The 27115-nt window shown below is 35.4% G+C and overlaps 3 protein-coding genes across 3 annotated transcripts in view; 1 reads left to right on the forward strand and 2 right to left on the reverse strand.

Annotated features, from left to right (window-relative positions):
• The window catches only part of LOC135681389 (N-acetylneuraminate (7)9-O-acetyltransferase), a 32039-nt gene extending 22615 nt beyond the window's left edge, over positions 1-9424 (reverse strand). Inside the window, exons 1-9 of the mRNA XM_065195839.2 lie at positions 9264-9424; positions 8660-8836; positions 5885-5978; positions 3840-3960; positions 3247-3288; positions 2872-2934; positions 2440-2484; positions 2063-2108; positions 225-407 (exon numbers count right to left, since the gene is read on the reverse strand). Of these exons, the coding sequence (XP_065051911.2) occupies positions 225-407; positions 2063-2108; positions 2440-2484; positions 2872-2934; positions 3247-3288; positions 3840-3960; positions 5885-5978; positions 8660-8834 (769 nt within the window). The 5' untranslated portion in view covers positions 8835-8836; positions 9264-9424. The remainder of the gene's footprint in view (positions 1-224; positions 408-2062; positions 2109-2439; positions 2485-2871; positions 2935-3246; positions 3289-3839; positions 3961-5884; positions 5979-8659; positions 8837-9263) is intronic.
• A 1771-nt stretch (positions 9425-11195) lies between these two features.
• LOC135681393 (protein CNPPD1) lies at positions 11196-17398 on the forward strand. The gene is made up of 9 exons (XM_065195845.2): positions 11196-11372; positions 12331-12451; positions 12919-13000; positions 13336-13456; positions 13786-13858; positions 13976-14031; positions 14505-14566; positions 14930-15047; positions 15934-17398. Exons 1-9 carry the CDS (start codon positions 11358-11360, stop codon positions 16648-16650), a joined length of 1365 nt encoding a protein of 454 aa, XP_065051917.2. The 5' UTR covers positions 11196-11357; the 3' UTR covers positions 16651-17398.
• A 2467-nt stretch (positions 17399-19865) lies between these two features.
• Positions 19866-27115, reverse strand: part of LOC135681388 (dynein axonemal heavy chain 7) — a 60232-nt gene continuing 52982 nt past the window's right edge. Inside the window, exons 84-94 of the mRNA XM_065195837.2 lie at positions 26766-26927; positions 26341-26541; positions 25770-25931; positions 25003-25188; positions 24184-24321; positions 23734-23868; positions 22602-22697; positions 22179-22404; positions 21642-21746; positions 20907-21010; positions 19866-20550 (exon numbers count right to left, since the gene is read on the reverse strand). Coding sequence (XP_065051909.2) covers positions 20344-20550; positions 20907-21010; positions 21642-21746; positions 22179-22404; positions 22602-22697; positions 23734-23868; positions 24184-24321; positions 25003-25188; positions 25770-25931; positions 26341-26541; positions 26766-26927 — 1722 coding nt within the window. The 3' untranslated portion in view covers positions 19866-20343. The remainder of the gene's footprint in view (positions 20551-20906; positions 21011-21641; positions 21747-22178; positions 22405-22601; positions 22698-23733; positions 23869-24183; positions 24322-25002; positions 25189-25769; positions 25932-26340; positions 26542-26765; positions 26928-27115) is intronic.

Consider the following 27115-nt stretch of genomic DNA (forward strand, 5'->3'; position numbering starts at 1 on the left):
TCAGCGTTGCTGAAGGGCTACCCTCTTTGAAAATTTGAAGTGAAGGGAAAGCAGGAAGAACGGAAAGCATGAAGGACGGAAAGCAGGGAGAAATGAAAGCAGGGAGAGGGAAAACGAGGGAGAATTCTACCTCTTGCCTCCACGAACGAAAAAAAGTAGTAAGGAAATGTCTGCTTAATCCCACATTTTTGCTGCAACTTGTAATTAATAAAACTGCTCCAAACCTTGCACCATCCAGATGACTTGAGGGACGACTTTCAGCCACTGTTTCTTCACCAGATGCTTCTGTCGTTTTGTTTTCACTCTTTGGCTCAATGTATCAGCTTTCGATAATTCGTCTGAAGAAGTCTGACGGTCTATTGTAGTCCCTATTTCACTTAGAGTCTGTCGAATTTTCTCCAAGTTTTCTAAAATATCAATAACATAAATATAATAAACCTAGATCGTTATATTTTATTCTAAAGGTGCAATTAAAAAGAAATAACTTACAAAAAACGACGCTCTCTACATTCCTTCAGGGTTGCCAGATTGGCCTTTTCCAGGCCAAATTTTCCAATTTTGCCCTTTTCCAGAGTTAAATTGCCTGGAAAATTTGTTTTTGGTCTGCTACTTAAGTTTGGCCTTTTTGGCCTTTTTAAATATTATGAGTTTATTCCTTAAACATTAACACCCTAAGTGACAAACAAATTATGAATGGAAAGAGCAATACTACACAGTGTAAACTCAAATGCCAAATATTATCAGTTAACCTAACGATCAGCAAAGGAATTGTTTTGAAGGAGAAAGTTTCTCAGTTTCTCGCTTGAGTTTGGAAATTATCTTAAAGGCTAATGTGTGGAAATATATACTTTGCTTTGTGCAGTGTTTTTTTGAAGATTTCTTTAATTTGGCCTTTTCATGAGCATTTTGGCCTGAGTTTGTCACGGGAGATACAAACAAATATTAAAGCTGGTTACAGGGATTACAGCAGGGCGACAGTAGATTGGCAAAACTTTAAAAATACACGCCTCTACTACATTTTTTGTACTTCTGTGGCTTTTACTACCTAGCCTCTGAAGGTAGATTTTAGGACATGGAGTAACTGTGCTTATCAAGCAGTCCTTGTTCTTCCTCTGAATGTGACCACACTTCACTATTCCTTAACCTGAAATCACGTGGAGCTGGTAACTCTCCTAACTCTAAGTGAAAGTTTGGTCATGTCAATTTGTAAAAGCCAGATAATTGCGGCAAAGTGATCTTGTTTCTTCCTGGAAATTAATCACACCAAGAAATGAACATCCTATATTAGATGCATATACATCCTTTAAACCTCTATGTTGAGGATTTTTCTTTTTTCACTATAAAACCTTTCACGATCTTGCCCCAAGACTGTGGTTTTTTTAAATTGCTTTTATTTTCGGGTTGCTCTTAAGTCTCAGCGCTTTTACAAAGGACGGCAATAAGAAAGTGAGTGTCAGACACCTTCAAATAATGAAAACATCCGACAACGGATATCGAATTTTGTCCTGATTTTTTCGTCCTGACCACTGTAGAAACAGCCACCACAGGATGAATATTCACCTCTCCATAACGAATAGTTTGTCCTACATGCGCTCCCATGTGTGTCCAATGTTTGGAGGCTTCACAGTTTATAAACATAAGATAAATTTTCTAATTTTCTTTGTTACTTGTTTGTTCAAGGATTACGATTATACGTCTTGTAGTTTTCACAATCTGAGAATATGGATCACCGAACAGGTCATGCATATTGAACGAGCTAGAAAGTCTGTTTCTAAAAATGCTGCTTCCCTAAGAGCCATGGTATCAATTAACACGTGGCTTTCAAATCTGCCCCTAAAAGCTATTAAACAAAGAGCAAACATACTATTTTGTAGAATACAAGTTATTGTCTATGGCTTAAACCACACAGTTTTATAAACATAAGATATATTTCCGCTATTTGGTGCGTAGATTAGGTCGGTTATAAGTTGTTGCTAAAAATTTCACGCTCGATGTGATCATCAGGAACTGCGTTAGATATAAGATATTAGATAAATATAAACAGGATAGAGAATTTTCTAACCTTGATATCCCAAGACTGCTTTAACTGACTTCTCCTTTATCGTCCACTGAAAAGCAAAACTCATATTCTAAGTTTGCAGAATGTAATGTACCATAAACATGATCAAGAAATCTCCAGTACAAACTTCTAGCTGTGCAGAAAAGTTAGAGGTTGAGTATGTGCATTGTGGCAACTGTACCTTTCAATTTTCTTAAACAGAAATGCACTTTCCAAACAAGAAAGATCATACCAAACTATCAGTATGCACATATAAAGAAGCAGTGTCAATAATGAAAATACTGTTTACTGCCCAGAGACAGTCATCCATCAAATTATATTGAACTTAAATCTCTGATTAAAAAAAGGAAATACTATACGAGATGCATAAAAGGCCTTACCACTCCAGCACCAACTATCAGCAGCTGAGGAAGTTTTTCCTTTTCCTGAAAATACAAAAGTGGGTCATTGTTTACTAGGCTTATAAACCAAGCAAAATGCAAGAAGCTTAGTGTTGGTCTTGAGATAAGGGAAATTCATGCCTAGTGTTCCAACATGAAAAGCAATTAAAAACATATTATGTTTTGTAAAATTCTTCTACATAGCTAAAAGAAAATTATAATAAGAAACTAGATGCTATCCCTTTGCCCTTTGCAACATTCTCAAATCTGTTTACTAAAAATGATAATGATTTTAGTCAGATCTTATAAAGAAAATCAATGCTCTTCGTAACCAACCTACTTTCAAGTATGAAAAATAATTTAAATTCAAACAAAAAAGATACAAAAATATAACATGATGTTTAAATATGGTATCTACTGATAAACACGTACCTTCAGCCATAATTGAAATAATTCATTCATTTCTTTGTTGGCATGAGGTTGCCAGAAGAAATTCTTCAATGCAAAAAAAGATGACATGAAAAAATAGGAAAAGAATTTGAGACTATGACATCAGCATGATCATCACACAACCACAAAGAAACAGCATCTTCAAGAGTTGCTGTGTTTGTCAAATTTTTTGCACAAAGGTTATGAATTATACAGGGAAATTGAAAATAATTTAGGAATGTGCTAGAAAGTGAAACTTTAAGAACATGCAGACATCAAGCCAAATAGGGAAAGCTTTTTTAAGTTTAGAAAACTTCAAGAAGGAATTTATAAATTTGCATTGCATTGCAGTTAAAAACAATGATTCAAATATCATACCACGGATATATTGCCAGGTTCTGCATAATATAGGTTATTGTGCTGAAACAAAATATCAATTGCATTAATAGAGTTTCTACTCTTGATTTTTATTTACAGTGTAGTTGCCCGATTGTAATATTACTTTCCCAAAACTGAAAACTGAATTTTTGCTAATCGTCTAAACCAAACCAACACACAGTTAAAATCTTCCAGAGCATTTGAGTGGCAATGGTAGAGTCCATGAGATAAAAATTTCCACAATGATGAAAACTAAACATAAAAGTGCAATACCAAAGATCAAAATTTTGCTATACAAATGAAGTGCATTGCAGTGGCTACTGTTGGAATGAACCCTATATCTCTCCAGGTTACATTGACAATAACATTTGGTTTAAAGGCACAGAAACACTCATCCATTATTTGATATAACCTGAATGCACCACAAAGCAATAGCTCCTAGGGCTTGGAGGAACCTACTTCACCAATTGGCCTTGAGGCCATCCAATAGATCCTTTACATAGAAAATGTAATTGATGTTTTTAGTGTTAAAAGCATCAATGAGATACAAAATACAATTAAAGAAATGATCCCTGTCCAAAATGAAAACTTACAGCTTTTTCATTTTTGATCTTTTTTCCACTCAACAAACCAGCAAGATTGAAGAAAAGACCTCTCATTCTTGAGTCACCAACAAATGTTACTTGACTGTATCTCAAGCAGGTCCTTATTTCACTTCAAGAAAATATTTTTTTTTAACTTCCAGCTATAATACAGAAAGCGTTTTAAGTAGGTTTATCAAAATGCTGTGCTTATGAAGTACAAGAAGCATAAATCAAATCAAATCTTGACATCAACATCTAGGAGTCATTGATGATTTTATAGGAGTCCATTTCCTTGTTGAAAAATAATGCAGTCTTTGTTGTTTAATGCATGTGATTGCATGTGCACATGCATGGAGCAAATAAAGCAAGCAGTTAGTCACATGCAAGAGTCAGATATTTGATCGTCGCTATTGACCTTTTGAAGACTGAGTTCTTCAGCGAAATATTGAAAGTCTTGCTTCCAAAAGTTGAGCAACAATGCCTTATTCTAACAATAGCTTTTTCGGAGAAGATATGATGTTGTACGAAGGCCTTAAATCTGTGTACGTGCAGGAAATATAACATACAAAAATATCCAATCTCAAAATTAATACCTCGTGGCTCCCAGTCAATAAAACAACATAAAAGGCAGTTTATAAAAACACTGTATTTTTCATTGCAAAATTTGCATCTTAAAATGTTTCCTCTGCGGAAAATCTTTGTATGTAAGACATTTATGCGAGCATTAATTCCTAGGGGGTGTACTCTTTTCGGGTGTAAAATTGTGTTGTTATTTTTTGGGCCAGTCATTTGTGCAATTACTTTTTGGGGTTCTTGAAATTCTGTATTAATTTTTGGGTCACAAATATGATACATGTTTTAAAAAACAATTGAGAAAAATTGCAAATTTTTTGTGCATGCATGAAAACTTACTTTTTTGGGGTGAATTTGTATGCTAGAAATTATCTTTTGGGTTGATAGTTTGTACTACAGCCTGAGCAAACCTATGCTAAATAAATTCGAGTACCCCCACCCCCCCTCTCCCTTTGGTCATTAGTTCACAAAACATATTTTCATCATTTGGTACAGACTTTTCAAGAAAATTTTGAGAATCAATCTGCAATTTTTGCGAGGCAGAAAAACAAAATAAAGTAGGCATTTTCCCAAGTTTCTTTTCTTGCTAGTTTTACTGTACAAAGTAATACTTTTTACTTTATTTGCACACACAATAGCTTCATCTTTAGGTACAATCGGACACCCACATGCCTAGTTTCTGAGCCCTGGGTGTTGTGTTAGGAATTATTGTTTGAAAATTTTTTTTGTGTGAATGGGCTAATAATTTTGCGTTTTTTAACTTCCACTGGTAAAAGGCAGTCTTGTGGCAGCGCTAAAAAATTTTGCATTTCCCTTTTTGTCCAGACTGAATATGTTGATAGTGCAGGTCAACCTCAGCTTAAATACGTGAAAATTGTTATTTTAAAGATTGGAAGGCAATGATATTTCAGATGATTAGGTACCTTCTATAAAGTTTCTGAAACAAAGCACAATTCAAAATTCACAAAAATTCCCAATTTTATTTTTAACTTCCAAAAATACATGCAATGCACCACAATACACCAACAACAAGCATCCAACAAAAGTAACATTTTCAAAAATAAACAAAGATGGTTAAAATGGGCTCTGACACAAGCTGAAAGTGGGGGACAAGGGCAAATTAAAAACTAATAACAAAAGGTTTCACAAAAAAAGAGGTGGGGGGGGGAAGCATGGCCTCATGGCAATTTGCTGTTGAAGGCCTGGGTAAGACTTAAAATCGCATGCATGAAGCATATTATGCATGTGATTTACCACACACATAACAACATCTTTATGACGAAGGCTGATAATGTACTTATTCTTCACACATACAAATGTTGGGTCTAAAAATCATTCCCCTTTTGATAAAGACATCCCAATTGCATGCCCTCTGACACTTCACTTAAACACTTTAATAGCCAGATCGATTTCGATTAAGGATAAGTTTGCTTCTGAAAGAAGGTAATGTGAAGGTCAAATGCCTTGTGGCGTAATGTTACCTTGCCATATAGCTATGCATCATACAACCATTGGGTTTCCACTGGTCTTTCAGCCAGTTTCCACTACCAAAAAGCATTGAACAAGTATCACTTCCTGAAATGAGAAATTTCTTTGCAAAGGACTTGAATTTAAATTTACTTGAAGGCTTGATAAAAATATTTGATGTTTACATAACAAATAAAAGCAATGCAAATACAACCACAAAGCAAAGTGAAAGAAAATGCTTAAAGGCGGATTATGGTCAAACAAGAAAGCATTTTTGCTGGATACAGGTATGTGTTTTACTGCCTTAGATCTGCAGGGCCAAGAAGCTATTCTATCAGGGGGGGAGGGGGGCATTTTGTTCCTTGGTTCTTAGCATACTGAAGCTTTTATCCCTTGTGGTAGTGCCTAGAGGAGCCTAGGTTTAAAAGTACCTTCAGTATGTTAAAATATGAATGATACTTGTTAATTTCATTCTGAAACAATAAACGTAAGCCTAGAAGTTGGGTAGGAAGTTTTCTATATTTTTAGTTATTTGAATGCCATATATGAAAACTGAACCACATAATGAAAATTGAAAAAAAACATCGAACACAACTTCTGAATCTACACTGATTTCACTGCTATCAAGAAAAATCAGACACGTTACTGAGAAAAAAAATAGCATTTTGTTAAAGGCACCTCCAGTAAACCCTTATCCTTAATTGAATGAGATTTGCGAAACAATTTTTTCCATTGCAGTTAGTCCCAATTTAAACAGATAGTTATGCTCTGATTTCAACCTCTGATAACAAGGCAAAATCAAGTGCACAGAATTGCAGTCATACCTAAATTTGTACCAAGAGATTAAGAAAATAGACAAAACTTAACAGCATGGGGTCATGGGCAGTGGCATAACGCTTGGTGTGCACCTTTAAGTACAAAACTAAGGGCCTCCAAGAATTTGGGCCCTGAAGTGGCCCCAAGAGATTACTTGAAAAAGGGTTTTTGGATGAAAGCATATGATTCTTAGCAGCATTCACAGCAGCATTGAAATGAGCTTTCTGCGCTTTTTGAGCAACCACATAATAATGGTGTAAGATAAAGCATGTCAATTAGGTTTTCCTCAAATGCATATCTAAACCGGTATAAAATTTTGCATTTAATTTACAAGGATATCACAGTTACCTAAAATCTAATTGATTTCCTAAATGAAGCAGTTTGAAAATGTTTATCTTTCAAGTTTAGTAATGTCTTCAAATGCATCAATCAATGCTCTTGCTTTTATTTCATAGTGTTTTTCAATCCCAAGCATTTTTATGAATCTGGTACGAGCAAAGGGCCAAAATGATATGTATAGTCAAAGCTGGTACACCAAACACAAATAATTTTCTTTTAAAAGCAGAGACCAAGGTCTAAAAAGCTCAAGTCTCCTTCCACAGGGAGAAAAGGCTGAAGACAAAGTTATGAGCTCTGTCTTTGATTAATTTTCTGAAACTCCTGAAATGACTGCCGAAAGTGTGAGTCAACCTATAACTCAAAGTAAAATCATGCAAGCTTGATATTTCAAAGTTCTATATAACTGATCGTGATCATCTTTGTAAAGATATGCTTGATGCTGATCTTAAGAGATTGACTTTGCAGCATGGGCATGGGCAATTTCGACCAGGTGGTTCATAGAGTGCACAAAGGAAGATTGATCTATTTTCTACAAAATTTAGGGCTAGGTATTAAAGTAAAGATATTAAAAATATTTCAGTTCCAAGACTATGGCTCTGTTATTCGATCCATGGAAACACGGGAAAAGCTTACACGGATCATAAGAAGTATCTTAGGCTGCAGATTTTCTCTTCATATGCTGTTGTTTATTATTTCTTTGGAATTTTTTCAGGAAAACCCCAAAGAGCACGTACTTTGGCTCTACAATTTGACTCAAATTTAGTAAAGCAGAGGGACCCCAAAACATTTCTTTAAGTAAGGGCCCTACACTGCTCCATTATGCCACAGATCATGGGGCACAAATATCACTTAAGCCTGGTACTCACTAGACGATTATCACGATTATCACAATAACAATTAGGCTGTAATTGTCTTTATCCACAGTGAGTACATCAAATGTAATCATGTTATGCCCTCTAATCGTGATGAAACCATCACGATTATCGCGAAAGGATATAAAACATTTTTGATATCTTTTTCACAATAATTGTGATCCGATGACCATCAAAATAATGTGAAGAATTTATGAAGGGAGAGGAGTGTCCAAGTCACTGTGCCCAATGCAAACAAAATGTAAAAAAACTGTCATTTTAGTTATTCGGTGTGCGTTATGTTAAGTATATCTCATCAAACATTCTGATCTCGAAATGTAGAGTGAAAACTAGCAATTCGACGAGAAACTTTCTGAAGCTGTGAGAAAATATCTGTAATGAAATTCGCGGTCGTTAAGTTGTTGTTCTCGAACCAATCCATGATGTTCGCTAGAAGTTTTATTTTTGAAAATATCTCTGACCCACAACCTTCTCTTTCTTTTTCTCTCGATCTTTTACCTATTCTCTTCTCTGTCTATGTTTTCTTAAGATGTATACAATACAACGCTCATCGTTGCAAGGAGTTTTTATTCCTGTGAACAGCCATTTTGAGTATACGTCAGTGAGTACATGATTTAGCTGAGCATCCTACTGTCAAGAAAATATTTTATGGTGATAATCATTATCATGGTTATCGTGGTAATCGTGACAATCGTCCAGTTAGTACCAGGCTTTAGTCTGAACGATCAAAAAACAAACTTAACATAAAAACAAAAATAATACCTGGAAAAGACAGTCTCACTGTGTGCCATCCAAACACAGCGATGATAATAATAGCTGCAAGGATTTTTGAGCCAAAGATCATTAATCTTGTGATACGCTCTGCAATGGTTTCTTTTTTAACCATTTCATCTTTTGTTGTTGTTGGTAACTCTGGTTTTAGTTTTGATTTGTCCATGGCTAAATATATCAATAAGTTTAATTAAATTCAATGTAAAGAAATGGTAAAGAGTTTAAAATTACATCTATTGAGCAGCTTATTTTATTATTAGTGCCACTAACACTTTTCTATAAAAATCAGAACATCAACAAACAGGCCTACGTGAACCGTTTTTGTGTATTGCAGAGACACGTATATAACATTGCAAGAAGTACGGATCACCTAATTCAGAGACTTCACAATAATTTCAATTAAATGTTTTGTTATTTTAGGTAACTTTCGATTCCTAGTTTATGTTTGGAATGAAATGAAACGAGTCTGACTCTGACAGATGAAACGTTGATTTCTTGCGCATGTAACAATAATATTTATTTTGTTGTGAAACAAAAAATAAACTTGCGTGTGCATTGATTTATTCTATAAGTAGAAAACTCCGAATAAACGTACCTTGTTATTGTTTTTATTTGATGTAAAAATGCTTATTTCCGTTTTTACGTTCGCATCACCACTAACAAATCATTGTCCTTCACAAGGACGCCTTTCTTCACAGCTTAGCTTCACATGAGATCTGTACAGATTGACAACCTCGATGTTGTGCTCCATTTGATCATAGTGAGGTTGATAAAATACGATAATTTAATTTTTCAATGTTCTTTAGAAGCCAAAAAAAAGGCCCCCCAAAACCAAATATTTAAATTATAACGGAGCTGAAACACGCAATGCCCATTTCACTCAGATTTGAGAGCTAGTAACATTGCTTGGTCTCAGTAAATTTCTATAAAAGATATCAAAGACATATGGAAACCAGGGTCTTCAACAACGGAGAGCTCGAAGAAGGCATGGCCTCCCTGCATTTTGCAAACAATAGAGCAATTTTGCAAAATATTTTGTTATGGGTCTTTAATTTGCCTTCCCTCCCCCACTTTCCAACTTGCGTCGAGCGTTGGTGTTTTTATAAAGCGGATAGTGTAAACTTGAAGAAGCAAATGCAAAAACAGGTACTGCTGGGAAGGGCTCTCTTAGTCACTGCTCCTGACTTCCCTTTGAACGGGGTTTCTCCAACTTTGAGAGCTTAAGCTGAATTCACACCAGGCATGTTTTTCTGACGCTGCCAATAGTAGGTTCGCGTTTTTTGACGCGATGCGTGCGCAGCGCGTTTTTAGCGATGCGTCATGTTGCGTCAAAATTGGATAAATTCAACTTTCACGCCTCAGAACAATGGTTTACATGGAATGTTTGATCGAAGCAGTTAGAAAATATCCTTTTTTATGCGATACAAAGAAGAAGGTATTTAAAAAGGAGTTTGTTGGTTTGCTTTCGTGTTTATTTGATGTTCCTAGAATTACTAAACAATTTCTTTCTGCTATCAAATCTCAACTACTGTCCTCTCATATGGAGTTCTTGTGCAAAGCAATGTAATAAGGAGATAGATCGAGTACATAAACGTGCACTACGCGCATGTTTTGTGATTATGACTCCACGTTTGAATGAACTCACAAAGAACAATGAAATAGCCATCAATACAAAAACTTACAGAAATTAATGACAGAGGTATATATTTTCGTACAGAGGGAATTGTTCTATGCCCCCCCTCTTTGATTTGCGAAAAAAGTATGCTGCAACTTTAGGGCCCTTTAGCCTACTAAAACGATATCATTTGGGATAAACTCATTGGCATTCCGGGGGAGCATTCTCTGGAACGCCTTACCTGATACAGTAAAGAATATTGAAAATTTATTCATATTAAAAAGGCATTTACGCCTGGAATGGAGACAACTGTAGCTGCAAAATATGTAAATAGGTAGATTCATATTGTGATTTTTTCAATTTCGTATATGAATAGTTGATATTAATTAGTTTTACATAATTTACATGTGTATCAACTATAGCCCAAACCAACTGTAAATAAAGATATTATTATTTTCTATTATTATTGGCAGTCATATGACAATGCGATACAGCTTGGAGAGGATATGACTATGCGCCACACTATTTACAATGAAACAGTCGGCAAATTTCACACTGATTCCCCCCCCTGAAATTTTATCAAAAACCACCTCTGAATAGCCCCGTTTTTGTTCTTTTCATGCTACTACACCCCTGCTCTCACCAGCTGATCCGAAACTTAAAATGATTTATCATCATAAATGATTTTTGTGAGCCGGATTCACGCTAGCCCGATTCCCGACCATCAATTCATGCATCCCGGTGTTATTTTCCCCCGAATCCAGCTCACAAAAATTTGCTATCCCCGATTTCAAACTCTAAAAATTACGATTCCCCGAAAAACATATTGGGTCCCCTCAGTGGGTCCCCTCTCTCTATGGTGTGGTGCTATGGACACAGGACCATGCAAAAGCGAAACCCTTCCCAGAATTCTGTTTCTTGCATTGGGTGCGTTTCCTGCGCTACTGGTGCTTTCCGCGTTGCACAATTAGACGCAAGATAATGGCGTTGTTTCTATAGGAAGATATATAAAACCTGCCTCAACGTGTTTTTGCAAAGTAGGCATAACGAGAAGAGCACTTTCTGTCGTTCAAGATGACTATTGGAGAGGTAATTTCGTTGTCAACTTTTGATTTCCATGTGAGCTTGCTTAACATCTCGCGCCATTTTTAGGCCGACTTTTAGTTTTACACGCAGGCCGGCGGATTGTGTGAGCAAAATTCATCTCGTTGTTCCTCAAATTATTCAGTTTATGGGCTTAGCCATATCTTGCTTTGCTCTACAAGTAACACTGTAGCTGATGCAGCCTATTTGTATCTTACTCCGCCCAAGATAAGGTCAATGATGCTATTTTAAACTTGCTTAACACATTTTATATGATAAATTGATCAAAGACATCTATATTTTATTGAATATAGTGAATACATACCTTGTTCAGCATCCATTTCCCCAACACTTTTAAGATCAAAGATTCCAGAAGTCTAATTTGGTTTGAGATGAGTTTGTGAAATACTATTTTATCACAAAGTAGAAAAAAGAATAGAAAACCTCATTTGTATTCTGTGATCTTTCGTTTGTTGGATTTAAAAATTAAGATGACTTATAGTTGGTTGGTTAAAGAGTGTTTGTTTCAATGTAGACAGAGCTTCACATCTGGTGTATTTAGAAAAATCAGTTCAGCTCAGTTCAGTTCTCATTCTAGATTTATAAGTATTAAATTGTAAATTCCGCTGCACATAGTTAAATGATGATAAATATAAAATCAGATTACCTAACACCATATTGGAGAGTAGCTTTTTAGTTTAAAAAAATTTGACCTTTGGTAACTTGCCATATGAAATCAAAAAAAGTATTAAAGATTGGAGGATCACCAGCTGAAATGCTTCTAAGGTCAAAACCAGCTTTAGACCCTATTCAAGTCTTTTAACAGAAAACTCAAGTAATTTAACTAATCTGAATCAGTGAAAAATTTCACAAGTTTTACCACTGAAGCACTGCTCATGTTTGCTCTCCTAGAAATTTGCCTTTTTATGCTCATTACTGACCCTTTTTTATATTCAATTTCTAGCCTGCTTTCCCCTACTTCACATGGGGATGTGCAGAGGATCTGGAAGGAAGACTCAAGAAATCTCTTTATCATGGTGGAAAAGACGATTGTATGCCTGCTGCTTCCCCAGTTGCTCTATCAGGTATGTAAGCACAAGAATTTTAATTAAAGGTGAACATGGTAACTGTTTATTAAAAGCATCTAATTGACCACTTATCAGCCTGGCTGCTTGAGAAGAGCCATAGCTTTTGCTACCCTTTAGGCTCTCCATAATGCTGGAGGGAAACTACAGATTGCTCTCCTAAATTCCTCTAAAAAGAAAATTGCTCACCTTGAAATTAATTTTCCTTTGTTTAATTCATATTCCTCTACAAAGCTGTTTACTTTTTTGGAGAGCTTTTTACTGCTCCCCTGGTCTTCTGGCAAGACCTGCATTTATCATAAGAAAATTGAGCTAAATGAAATATATCTAGAAATTTTTCAACAGCCTTTTTCATATTATCTTGCTAAAATTTTCAGTTTAATTGTTAAAACAATGATGTTTGATAAATCCAGTTTCTTGCAAATTCCTTGAATTTTTAGCTCTAAGAGATCTCCATCTTTTTATAGACCTAGCAATGTCAATTTATATTGCTGCTGCACCATCTCCTAAAAGGAAGCTTAGTCCTGGATATATTGGATCTTTGTCAAGGTAAGATTTTTGGAGAAAAGTTATAATGTACTGATTTTGAAAAGATCAAATAGAACTTTTATTTTTTTTAACAATTATTTATTATCATAATGAAAATAAACTGTGTATCACAACAGGCATACATCAGTGATGTCAGTTTAAATTTTGTTCAAAATCTGTACTAAAATCTTCAAAAAACTATACCAGAATCTTTAAAGAATAAAAGTTTTATTAATAACTCATATTTTCTAAGATGTTTCAGCAGTACATTTAAGAATTTAAACACCAGTACATTTGATAATTTAAACAAATAACCTCATATGTAGTACCTAATCTGGCAATTTTTTACATTTCAGGCGGTTGGCAATAAACCCTTGTACCATGATTCTTGGTATTCTTTACTGTGAGAGACTTCGCCAAATCAATCCAGAGTATTTAAACAAGATATCATCATCTGACCTTTTTGTTGTTTCTCTTGTAAGTTGTAGTTCCTAATTTATTTTAATTTCTTTAATTTCAAATTCAATCAAAGAAAAATTTCACAAAATATTTATTTTAAAAAATAAGTCCCTGTTTTGCTGTTTGTTCCTTGCATGAGTTCTAGAATATTTATCTGGGGGCACAATCTCTAGGTCCACATCAGCTATAAGCTGCCAGAGCCTTGATCCAAGTTCCAGCTGTAATTGTTCAGGACTAAAGTCTGTAACTTTTGTAATCATTTGATCTATTTCTAGCTCAAATGTGTCTGGTGTTTTAATTATTTGATCCAAAATGATGCATTTCAGTTGAAACAGTTCTTTTTATAGGTGGTTGCTTCAAAATTTTTGAATGATGAAGGAGAAGATGATGAAATATTTAACGATGAATGGGCAGAAGCAGGTAATATTCTTCAGTAAGGATAAAAGCAAGTGTCGTTAGAATCTGTCTGCTACTAAATTTTTTCTTGGTCATATATACACTTACCTTTAACTTTGATTTTCATTGTTTTCTTTTCAGGTGGTTTAGGGGTCAGCACTGTTAATCGGTTGGAAAGAGAGTTTTTGGACGCCATGGTAAGTTAATTGAATCATGACCTAGAACATTAAAACAAAGTGCACTTGAAATCCAGAATTGACACTTAGGGACACAGACTGAATCTTTTTTAAAAATTGGTGGACAGAACTGTTTAGACTTGATGTGATGATTTGTTAGTCAGACCTTCATCAGAAAGATGTAATGCATGGCAGGGTTATAAACTGTTTGAATACATCTGGTTCTAGAGTCACAATATCTGTGCAAGGATTGCTAATTCTGTAAAGTGGCATCAGGAAAATGATATCCTGATGATATGAAATAGTGTTTAAAAAGGATATTTATGTGTAGATTTTTAAAAATACTGTTTAATAAGGATATTTATGTGTAGATTTTTAGATAATATATTTAATATTTCACTTGCTGCCTTAAGTTAGATTGAGATAAGTTAGATCAGGGGGGATCATGTTGCTCACTCAATATAGTGATTATGTTCTCTTGTTTTCTTCTTCAGCAATGGAAGGCTTATGTCAGCCCAAAAGAGTTCTTAAAGTTCTGTAATCGTCTTGAAACAAGGTTGGTGGAAGACTTCAAACATTCATATGATCATCTATGTTATTTTTAAAATATTTATCTTTAAAGTCATCTTTATGTTTAACCTTTAAATTAATGGTTTTAGGGCTTTATCACATGCAAGCTCGATTTCAAATTTTTCCACAAAATTCTTACATATTAATTTATATATTTTGTTTTCATTTAATCTCTTTAACTTCTCATTGGGTGCTTTTTAGATCTGTTTGTGTTAAATAAATATTTGCACTTTGATATTATAGACACATATTTAATTTATACATAGCTAGATAGGTTTTGTATATTGTTAACTCCATGTCTATTGTTATTGTTAGGGTACCATTTCATGATGAATTTTGTTTTTTGCAGTATTGCTTTAAAACATGGTCTACACAGAGGATGGTTTTCTTACACTGATTTGTCAAACATACTGGCCCAGATTCATTTCATTCAAGCCGCCAAGTTATCTATGCACAAATTGATGCAGGTTAGGTTTTAATTTGCTATATATATGTTTGGTTTTAAAGATAAGCTGCCTTTTCATTGTCTGATTGTTCATCTATGGAAGGCTTGTTCATGGAATCAAAATTTAAAATTCACATTATGTGATCAGGCCTCTTCGAAAAAACAATGCAGATTATAAAAAGCCCTCGTCAGTTTGGCTGTGGGTGTGGGCTATTTAGCCCTTGCAGAACTGTTGTTAATTTTTTATTTCTGAGTATTTACAAAGGCAAAAATACATTATTTTGTCAATTCTTTAAATATTATTCACCTTGAGAAGGCATTTTTTGTGTATTACTACCTTTAAATTTTGTATTACCACTCCTTGAAACAAGACAAAAGAGGTACATAACCTTTTTGGAATATAGCAAAGTTTTATTAGGTTTTGTTGGTCAAATGTGGCTTTTTTGGGAATGCCTAGTTTATATGTCGTGACTTGCAAAGAATGTTTCTTATTTGACAGCATGGTGTAACATTTCTCACTTTAATTATTTGTAGCATTAATCACAGTATATGTTATTCCTTTCATGCGGACACATTTCCTATTCCATTGCAAGTTCAAGCAGATAATACAATAGTTTGTTAACATATGATAAACACATAGATGCGTAAGACCTCTTTTTCTTTATTTACTAAGACCCTGATATTTAGTGGTGAATATTGGGAAGCCAAACTAATTAAATGAGAACATTGGTTTGAAAAACTGCATGGGCAGAAAAAGCCCTCATAAATTTATTTTACGGGGGTATGGGTTATAGCCCACATCTCCGGGAAAGGCCCGTCAGTGATGTAGCATTGGTCTCTGAGGGAATTATGCCAAATAACCAAACTGTCCTCTTTTTATATTAATTGGTTGATGTTTTGTTGCTTAGGTTCTGCTTGGCTGCACTGTGATGTATAGTCTCTCTGTGAGTGTCTTGGTTGGAACAATTTTCTGTGTCAGTGCTGCAACAAAGATCAGATGTTTGGAAAGAACCACATCCTTGTCTAATGTGAAGTCTGATGTTTTGCACCCATTTGCAGATCGTGAAATAACAAGAATTCGTCAGAGAACACATTGTCAAGATTTGGGTGACAACATATTAAGTGAGAGCAGATGCAAATGTCCCTTGAACACCGAACAGGATTCACAGCAACCAAAAGGAAATGTCACTTTAAGTAGCTGTTGTCCAAAATGTCTCCAGAGAGAAAATCGTGATTTTGGATTTCACAATTCTCTTTCTCTAAAATCCTCTGAACTGACAAATCCTGTTGATCAAACCAGAACATATTCTCTCTCTGATCTGCAACCTCCTGACCCTAAAACACTCCAGACAGCTAAACAAACCAGACAATCCTCAAAGAAAGTCACACTGTTCTCTTTTTTCCCTGATGATGATGGGAAAACAAACTGTGCATCAAAATCTACAAACATTTTGCATGAATTCTCTGTTGGAAATTATTTGCAACAGATTCTCGGTTGGAAACTGTCTTTCAAAGAAACTGGTCTGAACAACTCTTTGCTTACAAACAACAAGGTTTTTTCAATAACTGATGAACTGCTCTTAAATGCAAAGCTCTCTCTCATGTCAACAAAGGTTACTGCATAATGTCATTAAACATTTTATACTTGATCATTTTGTATGTTATTAACATTTTCTGCTGTATGCAACTTGCTGATTGTGCCCTTCTTCCTTGATTATTTGAATAAAGGCATCCTTTATTTCTACTGATTATGAATGTCACTAGTGCCCTACCCGGTGCTTTTTCTGTGGAAATCTTTCTATAAGATTTCATTTTATGTCTTATAGATTTGTTCCTGAGTTTTGTTCCTTGCTGTTAAATTTAGCATTTGAAGTTCACAATTCGTATAAGCATTTGTTTGTTTTCACAATTTGTTTATTATTTGCACTTGGTGAAGTTTATAGAGGGAAGTAACACAAGGATCTTGCTGCAGGTCATTTAAAAACTAAGTTGGAAGTTTGAAGAAGGGGAATCAATTGAATCCTATCTAGCAATGAAGCATGGGATATTAGGAAATGTTAATTTGTTCTGTTGGTTTGGTCTTTTTTATATTTGCCTGTATTTTCAAGTTGACGTTAGTTCTTGTAAGGAATTTGGTTTGTTTTTTGATATTCATTACTAATGACTGCTCAGATATTCAGTATGATAGTATTGTGTTTAACTAATGTTTGATATTTACTAATTCTTATACATTTAATCTTCCTTATTGGTCATTGTATTAGAGGTAATTTGAGTTGATAAACTTAAAATTACCAGAAAGAAATCCCGCAAGCGAAATCGTTTTCAGTGACTCATGTTTCTACAAACAGTTTCTTGTTTATTTTAGCATAGATGGCGAGTATAATTTGTTTGCAATCCTCTCTGAATTTCATATTTGCTTAATATAAAACTGAATTTATTTAATTATAGGAGGAAGGAAAAGAGTAGAGTCTTTAAGAAGGTTATAATAAAGTTGCGAATGGAAGCGTCATAGTGTTTTAAAGTTGTTCTTGCACATGAAATTGTGTCAGTATAGGTCTGTACTAGTCTGTACTGAAATTTTCACGTAGAACTTGTCATTATCCTAACTCTGACAGAAGCTAGGGAGGGGGAGAAGCTGATTTTGATACTTGATAACTGCAGACCCTCTTCCACTTCTGCATCCATCAGAAAGGTTGTCGACCACATCTTAGTATCTTTCTCAATTTTTGGAAACGCTAGTTAAATTCTTTTCTAAGAAATGCGATGACAGAAACATATTTCTCCTTGTTAGTAGAAAGGTAAACGTTTGGAAAAACAGACTTTATTTCAGACAGGGAAGTTGTTTAGTTGTAGGTTTTGTAGTTCTGTCTAAAGCAGGTGGAGCATTACACAGGCTACATGTTCAGCCTAATATAGATTGAGCCAATGGATGTAGATGTGTTCTCTTGGTTTGCGAAAGCCCAATTTGATAAGAAATTTTTTTCTTCAACACTGGTTTCAAGCATTACGGAATAGTTTTTCAAAGAAGAGTCACGGATTAAAAGGAGTTAATGGGGAATTTTTTCAATTTAGATTAAAGGGGTGGCTGGAATAACCATGTCTTGGGTGGACATTTTTCTTGGCCCGAATCATGTATAGAAAGCGTAGATCATCCAAAGTATAGGTAGGTATGTAAAAAAAACACCGAGTTGCATAAAAGAGCATGGAAAATTGAATGCACTAACTTGAACTGTGCAAACAATCTTTTGGTGGTACAAAACTTGAAAGTGGCTTTGAAAAAGCAAACATTTAATAAATTAAAGCTTTTCGTCTGACACTCTTCAGAGTTTAAAACGTCAGAACATAACGCCTAGTATTAAAACAAAATTCGTCCCCAAAGAGAACAGCCACCTCGGTCTTGCAAATCTAAAATTACAATTAAAACCTGCGATTCTGCTATCGGGCAGCATTTTACTAGAAAACCCAGATTGTGCAAAAAACTATAATGGCGACATGTTTCGGATTATTGGTAAAGCCCGATCGTCGTTCCACCTAGCATTTTGGAATCTATCTACATAAGCACTAAAAACCGCTATTGTGTAGACAAAAGGAGTTCGTTTTCACCTTAGAACTCCACTGGTAACATTCTAATAGGCAAGCGGCACTGATTGGTCAACCTTTACAGTCATGTGCTCGTGTTTCTGATTGGCCTATTTCGATCCACAACTGGGTATATATATTTCCTAGCGTAGAGTTTTCGATCTACGTTCTGACGTTTTAAACTCTGAAGAGTGTCAGACCAAAAGATTTAGCTTACTAAATGTTTGCTTTTTTCAAAGCCATTCTCAACTTGAACTGTATTCAATAATAAATAATCGAAAATGTTCGAAGTTTTCAAATTTGATCTTGGCATATTTGTAAAATGACATGTATATGCAACGGCTGTGCCACGATTTTGTGAGAAGTGTTTTCCATTCGCGTTTTGGTAAATACTTGACACTTATTATATCATTCAAATCTAGAGGTATATTTAATTCGTATCTAAAATTTACTCAAACAAATCTGGAATAGTTTGACTTTGTTCCCGCTCCTGGTGAACACGCTTACCATTTCGCAAGACGATTAAACCTTAAGGTAGAAGACAAATATGATTGTAAGAAGTAATTTCAACCAACAAAGTGACACAAACCTGCAGTTTAGTTGAGAAATTCCGTCTCTCTACCGCGTAAGATGCAACTGAACACGCCTAGTTTCAAAATGGCCTAGACATTGACCGTTCAAGAATAGAAATGGTAGAAGGGAATGCACTGTCTCTTGAGTGAGCGCTTGTGCGTGGCAAGGGCCCAGGGGATTGCTTTTGTGCATTGATTTGAAGTAGGATAACCCACAAGGGGATAAAACCTAACGAACCAGGCATCTTTTTACATTCCACTCGAATGAGTGTGGAATTATCTATCATGGGATCCCTTGGACTAGATACACACACAAAATAACATCAACACTTTCCCGTACAAATCTAAAAACAACAAAACGAGACATCTTCGACCTCTTGCTTATGCATGTTCCAAAGTGTTCTTGGTTTTCCAAGACCAAAATGGTAACGGTTATCTTACCCTTGACCCAAAGTTTTGACCCAACAACAAATGACCCAAAGTTTTATTTCACTGTTTCCTCATTTTAAGCTTGCTCATTCCTTTAGTTCTTTAAAAACGGAAAGCAATGAATGTGATCAGAAGGGAGGGTTGGCTAAAAAGCCCTTGAAAGATATTTAAAAAGGTACTCATCAGCGAAGGCATTAATCTAGTCAGGCAGCCTATTTAAAAAAAACATTTTATCATATGCACAAAGAAAGATAGTCGAAGCAAAAAACACATCATATAATGAGGAAAATAGTTCATGAACGTACAACGTCAGGATTTAATTATTTACAACCATGTGAGATTTTCTACAACGCAATATCGAAATATTGTCAAAAAGGCAGATCAACGATTGACAATTTACAAAAATATATTCCCCTGTAGCAACAAGCAATGATGGGAACAAGTTCAAGATCGCCACATTTGAGATTTTCTTGTATAAAAATTATAACATTTTGCAAATATTTGGCTCTGTCTTAGTATCGAAATTCTGCATGCAGAAACAGTATTGTACAAATATCGATAATATAAAAAAAATTGCACTGTGAACTTCATTTATCAAATCATTAGAACGGCAATCTTGAACATGTTGAATTTTTGATAAACAAATACAGCTGCTTCAAAAGTTACTTCAAAACTACTAAATGCCGGCGTATCTGGTGCCAAATACAAGAAAATATGCCATAAAACTGTTGCGTAAAATTAAGTGTTGAGTTGGCAAAGCAGTGCCACCCCTCTTTTGATCCAATGTGCTGAAGGCAGAGAAGATGGTAGTTTGATTTCCATGACGAAATTGGTGGAATGTCCCGTCGTAGACAACGTGCCTCGTCGTTCGCTTGTCTTGTAGACTGGGGACGAGTAATGAAGCCTCTCCACTTCATCACCTTTCTTGCATGGCTTCAGCCAGATCTATTATTAGAAATACACTCTTATTGTAACTAGGAAAATAATTTTTGGGAATCTTTGGTAGCCTAGCTATATCAGATGTAACATTTTGTAGAGATGTTATAACACGATTACAAATATTTCTTTAGATTTCTATAGGTATACTTTATACAGACTACTGGCCTGATTTCTCCCTGTTCCGAATCGGGTTTTGCGAGAAAAATGATTTAAATTATGCCAACTCATCTTAAAATATGCTAGTTATTAGTTATTCAAAACGTTCTGAGAACTGCCTATGGAGATTTCGTTCCTCTGCACGATGCAAGACCCCCTGAAAGAATCATATTGAACAGAAAAACATATAAAAAACCAATACATACAACAGGCATTTCATCATGAAGAACTTTAGGACGGGACTCTCCAATGACTTTCTGTTCTCGATCCCAGCGGGCACCTTCCATGAAAAGCCCTTTGACGTAAACGCCTGTAAAAATCGTGAAAATCTGGATTAGCAAGAAGTTTTAGAAAATTTTTCCTGCAACTATTAGAGCTATTAGCTCTGTAATGGCGATCTTTAAAAGTCAGCTTACGTCTCACAGTACCATGAAAAATCAACCCTAAATTTTTCATCGACTTTTGAAAAATCCACGCGGGTATCCTAATTGCATGAAATCAATAATTGATAAAAAGGTGGTCTAAGAGAGAAGAAAGTAGCCTGAAAGTCATGGTAGCGTGGAATGCACTGTAAAAGTCCACCAATTCAAAAGAAATAGAACTGTTCTCAAACCTCTGCATACCAACTTTAAATTACGTTAACTAGCTAGCCCAGTGGTTAGGGTCTCGGACTACAGATTCAAGGGTCTGGGGTTCGACAAAGCTTCCAGAGCTGAGCGGAGTAACCAGCTCTCTTTAACTCCAGGTATAGGAATCACGAGGTATGGTATCATTGAGAAGTAGGACCAGGGCACTGCTCGATAAGCATAGATTCCCAGTGTCCTAAAAACTACTTTCGAAAACAAGGTAGCAACAAATACAATATTCAGTTATAATTTGATTTGTTCACGGATTTTAGTTCCCTTTTATAAATTTCACAAGCTGCATATGACACCACTTACCGTCTTCAGGCGGCTTATCATATTCTTTGTCTTCAAGCATCTCAAAATCGAAGCCAAGTAAATCAATGGGGATTGTATACTTCCTAGCAAAATTCTGCTGCGTTCCTGTATTGGAATAAAGCAGATTGTTGATCATAAAGACGACTTAAAGATAATAGCAATGACTTTGCCAAGTCATTACTGACAAAATGAAAAAGTTTTATTATATTAAACAAGAAAAGAACATTACAAAACATTGAAAAACTGCTTTATCTACTTTTGATATTCTATTATATCTATGATATTCTAACAGTTAAAAACCGCTATTGTGTAAAAAATAATCGTCAAGAACAGTTAATTTTTTCGAATATAGATATGATTAGTCATCAAGATAAGGCATTTTTGTGCTGAAAATATTTCATATTGAAGAAACATGCTAATTAGCATGGTTCAATTGTTGCAACCTAGATTCAGCAATTGCAAGTTGTCAGGTGGAGGGCAGTATTACATGTTATTTAGAGATAAGCAAACTCTAATCAACAGTTCAAAATGTCATACCGGTCAAGAAGGCTTGAGTGAAGAAGAATCCGGAAACCCAGAATACAACAGGTGGTCCGGTGTCATACCACTCTTGGAGGAATTTGAGTCTATCCAACAAATCTTTAATGTAGCTTCCTAGAGGTTTCAAGGACGGGTATGATTTTGCCTTCCACATATTCGGTATTTTGCCATTAAGGATGCTTTGTGCCAGATCCTCCAGTTCAGATGACATCACAACCAAACCCTATCGATAAAAATGGAAGTTTACCATCTGCAGAGAACTTGAATGACAGAGGAAAGAAGTAAAAAATTATGCTTTAAACTAGGTTCTGAAGCTCAAATGTCATCAAGGCACTTTGCTTAAGCAATTGACAGCTTTCTAATGCAGTAAAGAATTTATGAAGCAGGCCGACTAAAGTTAATTGTCATTGGCAGGCTTACCTTGATCGCCTTCTTGAGATTAATGAGGCTTTCTCGTACAACTGTCGTAAGGTTGTTGAATCTCACCATCTCTTGCACCAAAACCGTATTCATGCTCTATCAAACAAGAGTCGAAAATTACATGCTTTGAAGCAAAAACTGAGTTATTATCAGTAGGGCTACAAAGGAATACGTTAAGGACGGAAATTCTTGCGACACGTTGATAAGAACCAAAAATTCTATCACACTACATTGGATTCTCGTCATCATGTTGCTTTTTTCCTTTTCTTATTATTGCTCATTGCAAGATTCACAGAATCCGGCGGACAGCCTATCCTGCGTTTCTTCCTTTTTACACAAATTTTGAGTAACTTGCTGCAACGTATTGGACGAAAAAATAAAGCTAAAGGACAGCATGGAAGCAGTACCAACTTTATTCTACATGTTGCAGTATGGAGATAGGTAGTATGGGTGTGGAGGAGGATCGTTATGTGTCCTAAAATGCTCTACCTCGTGGATCAACTGATAAGTTAGCAATCTTCAAATAGAAATATAAAAAACTAGATCCCAGGACTCTTCAGATGTCCCCGTCACTTACGTCAGGTTAAACAGAAGAATACACGTGGGCAAGTTAAATTAACCAAGCCAAAAGGAAATGATTTCCGTATGAAAAGATGATTTCAGTTCTTGAAGGCAGTATTTCTGCTTCATTATAAGAGAAATGGTGTAAAATTTAAACTACTTGATAGGCTGATTACCGAAATAACAAAGCGTGGTTCTAATCTTATGATGAATTTGCGGACAGCCATAGCAAAAACTTTTTAACATACAAATTATCTGAGAAAAGAAGCGTTGAAATTGTGATCACATACTAGGTCATAATTAAGATTAGGAATAATTTCTTAGTTCTTGATGGTAGTCATGTCAAGCAAACCTCGTTTAGGGAGGATCTGCCGCTAATCACATTGCATTCCACACTATTTGTGATTATCTCCATAGTTACATAAAAAGCTAAAGCTGTTTTTTACGTTTGGACGGGGCAAAAGTTTTGAGCTTGGAAAACAGGTGACGGACCTTAATAGCCTTGCTTTCAAAAGTTTTTGAAAACAAGAATATTTCTCTTACAATATAAGAACATCGCAGTTCGACATACCTGTGTATACGTTGTGGGGTACTTTCGTAAAGCAGCCTCGTTGTCAAAATTTGCTGGAAGCTTTTGCAAAATGTCTTCGGCTACCTCAGTCAAGACTTCATCGTCTGATTTTCCACCGCTTGATGACGACCGAGCCTTGGAAAAGAAAAAATATGTGGTGTCTAAACTCATGGCTATAAAATAACATGCAGTGTATAATAAGATATCGGTAGAGAGGAAAAAAACCCAACTTAAAACAGTTGCAACCCAAACTTTTCAAACAAAACTTTTCATATTAACTCAAAAATATATTTCGAAAAAGGATTCATTGAAAACGGCTACTCTCAATATTAAAAACCAAAGCCAATAACTCACTCTTTTGATCCCATGTAAGGAATATCACCAATAATAATAAACTTGTCGTAAATAGCACAAATAATCAGTAGGCTCCATTAACAACTAATTTCTTACCTGCGTTAAAAGTATGCTGTCAAACAACAAATTGGTTTCTTGTTGGTCCTTGGTTATGTCTGCGTTTGCATGCATGCCAAAAACCTCAGGGTGGGTCATGATTGGCAGTGATTTGGCGTAATCTGTATACGATTCATACTGTCGAAAAAACATTTCAAAACATCAAAAAGGTCATCAAGTTGCTAAATACATTTCTTATATATTAATAAAGCATCGATTTTCAGAAGATTAACGTTGAGTTGGAAAGCAATAGGTTATTTCAAGTATATCACCAGAGAGACCATTCAGTCAAATATTTAAGATAATGAAACATTGAGTTTTCAATTAGAGTTATAATTAAACTACATTCTTCTCTTATTCATTGATTATAAAATATATTGGTTGAAGTCATGGCTTTTCTCGATGCACACCAGTCACCTAAACTTTAATAGATAAAGAATTTCATGCTTATAATGAAGCAATCGGCCATGGTGAACGAAGGCAAAAGATAACATGCAAAAATCTGCAACTGGGAAATCTTCCATTAAAAAATGCATCCAATTTCCAATCAACCTTCAAAGCATGAGTACAGAATCAAAGAGGCCCCCTTGTTATTGCCAAAAGCAGCGAGTTCGTGCAAATTGTTTTGTGAGAGCTCTTTCTTGCTCTTTCCTCAGCAGTACAGCTCTGCTTCAAAGACATGAATAACGCAATACGGAACAACATTTTTTTCAGGTTAATAGCTCAAAGCATTTGAAGGACAAAACGTAGTATGGATCATGGAGGTTCATAAAAAGAGCGCCAACACTGGGCAGATAACTGTTGAGGTGAATAGCTTACATCTCCATCAGGTGGGGCAAAGTATTTTCCGCTTGGAGAAAAGAGATACTTCTCTTCGGTTATAATTTCGCTGCAATAACATGAATCAAGAACGGTCAGCAAGGTTCTCCGGTCCCTGTCATCTGTCACGCGGCCACCATAGTTGCACTCACCAGTCAAGTATTTGAGAGCGGCGTATTGGACGTCCTGAAACAAAAGTCAGTTTAAAGGATTGAAGTTTTTGTAGTTTATATAACACAGGAAATACAGGTAATAGGAAACGAAGAGATATAAAATCATTCTGGTAACTTTTTAGTAATAATTTGTTGGGAAAACAGCAACCAATTGTTTAAAAGTTTTAAAAAGGTATTCTGAGCAAGGGTCAATCGAATCAGAATGGGTGTAATGGAGCTTGCCTTCGAGATGTAAATTTTGAGCTGTAAACCTTTTGTCAAAATCTGAAAATAGCTTGAACTATCTTTTTATAGACATTTAGAAATAGCATTAAAAAATTAGTGCGAATACTTTTATATAGCAATTAGTACGAAAAACTTTCGAAATTCAGTGTAGACGGGGAAAATGGTCAACAAGAAAGGTGGGAAATCTTTTAACAAGCATCTTATATCAGAAATATTTGTAAAAGTGATAACTAAAAGTAAAACCAACAAGGTAATTTTAATTTCCCCACAAAACAAACCGGTTTAATATCGTTTTGCAAAACATAAGACTTAAGTTTCAAAACCAGAAATTCTTCAAATGAGGACCGAAATCAACTTATCTTTACTTACGTCATACTGGTCAAGGAACATATGAAGCTGCCTCACGCTGATACGCAAATCGGTTTCGTTGAACTCGTACGGGATATTCCAGCCTAAAGGCCCAAATTTTCGTCTTTCTTGCACCAAGGCATGGAAAAAACACAAGCCAAAGAGAAGCTTTTTGAATGCTTGCTGTTGAATGAGAAAATAACTAAGAAAGTCAGACGGAACATCCGAAATTTGCGACAAAAATGTGAAAATCTAGCAAGTTGATTACGTCAAAAAAATATTCAGGATTGAGAAGCCAGATAGAATGAAACGCCGAACATATTACTCGGAAATTTCTTAAATTGCACTAGGGGGGGAGGGCGGGGGAGGAGGATGAGCATAACAAACTAGGAATATTGATCACAAACGAAAAGTAAAGACTTCAATATATTTATTTCGTAAATAAATGTAAACACATGCATGGTGCTTCTAGCTATGAACAGAAAATACACTGACGTATCAAATTACTTAACTTAGGAAAACACTGAATGGCGTTTAAATTTTAGAGCAGGAAAATGGGGCGTAGTAAAAAAAGTTACTATTTACATCCTACCGGTTTTTTGCAGCTGGAGAAAAAGTCAGGATCAGCTATAGGATCGCTGAGATATGACCGGTAAATATTGGATCGCAAGCCTTTTGGTGGTTCATTGGTTAATTTGACTCCGTTTTGAAGGACCGAGACCGGAAAATGAGGAGATGGGTAACTGGTCAACCAAAGACGAAAGTCCGGATGAGTAGATTCTGGGTTCAGTTCCTGAAATGTAAAAATTCAAAATGGTTAGAAAAATCAAGGAGCCAATTACGTTAATGTTAACAGATGCAGTATACGTGCGTAGCTGCATATGCGGTTAAGCATCACTGATCAGGAGTTAGCCTGCTAATAATTCTTTGAAAACCTACAAAAAGGACATTTAATAAATAATGACGTTTTGGGGTTAGAAATGAAAGAAATAAAAAAAGTCTGTAAGATCAACTAGCCTCGCAGATTTTTTCGAGCGTCGACATCCAAGAGACAGCAAGATGGCAGTTCTGCAACACGACCCATGTCCCTTCACGAACGCCTTTCTCTATCATCTTTAATGCAATGGGTCCTTGGCCCTGTCCGAGTGACAAGGAGCTGAGCTTTGATCCACTAAAACCCTGTAAAAGAAACTCTACTTTGTTAGAATTCCCATGATCAGCACCTCCTGCTTCTCTTCTCAAAGCTTTACCCAGAGTGACTTACCTTGATAGCGATTTTACAGTGATACATTGAAAATGGCCTTATCTATTAATCTATGAAATAATCAACCAAAACTATTGTGTATAATGTAGGAATCTTATAAGAT

This window comes from Rhopilema esculentum, chromosome 12, assembly GCF_057945365.1.
Source record: "Rhopilema esculentum isolate cy_ngs chromosome 12, ASM5794536v1, whole genome shotgun sequence".
NCBI classification, from domain to species: Eukaryota; Metazoa; Cnidaria; class Scyphozoa; order Rhizostomeae; family Rhizostomatidae; genus Rhopilema; species Rhopilema esculentum.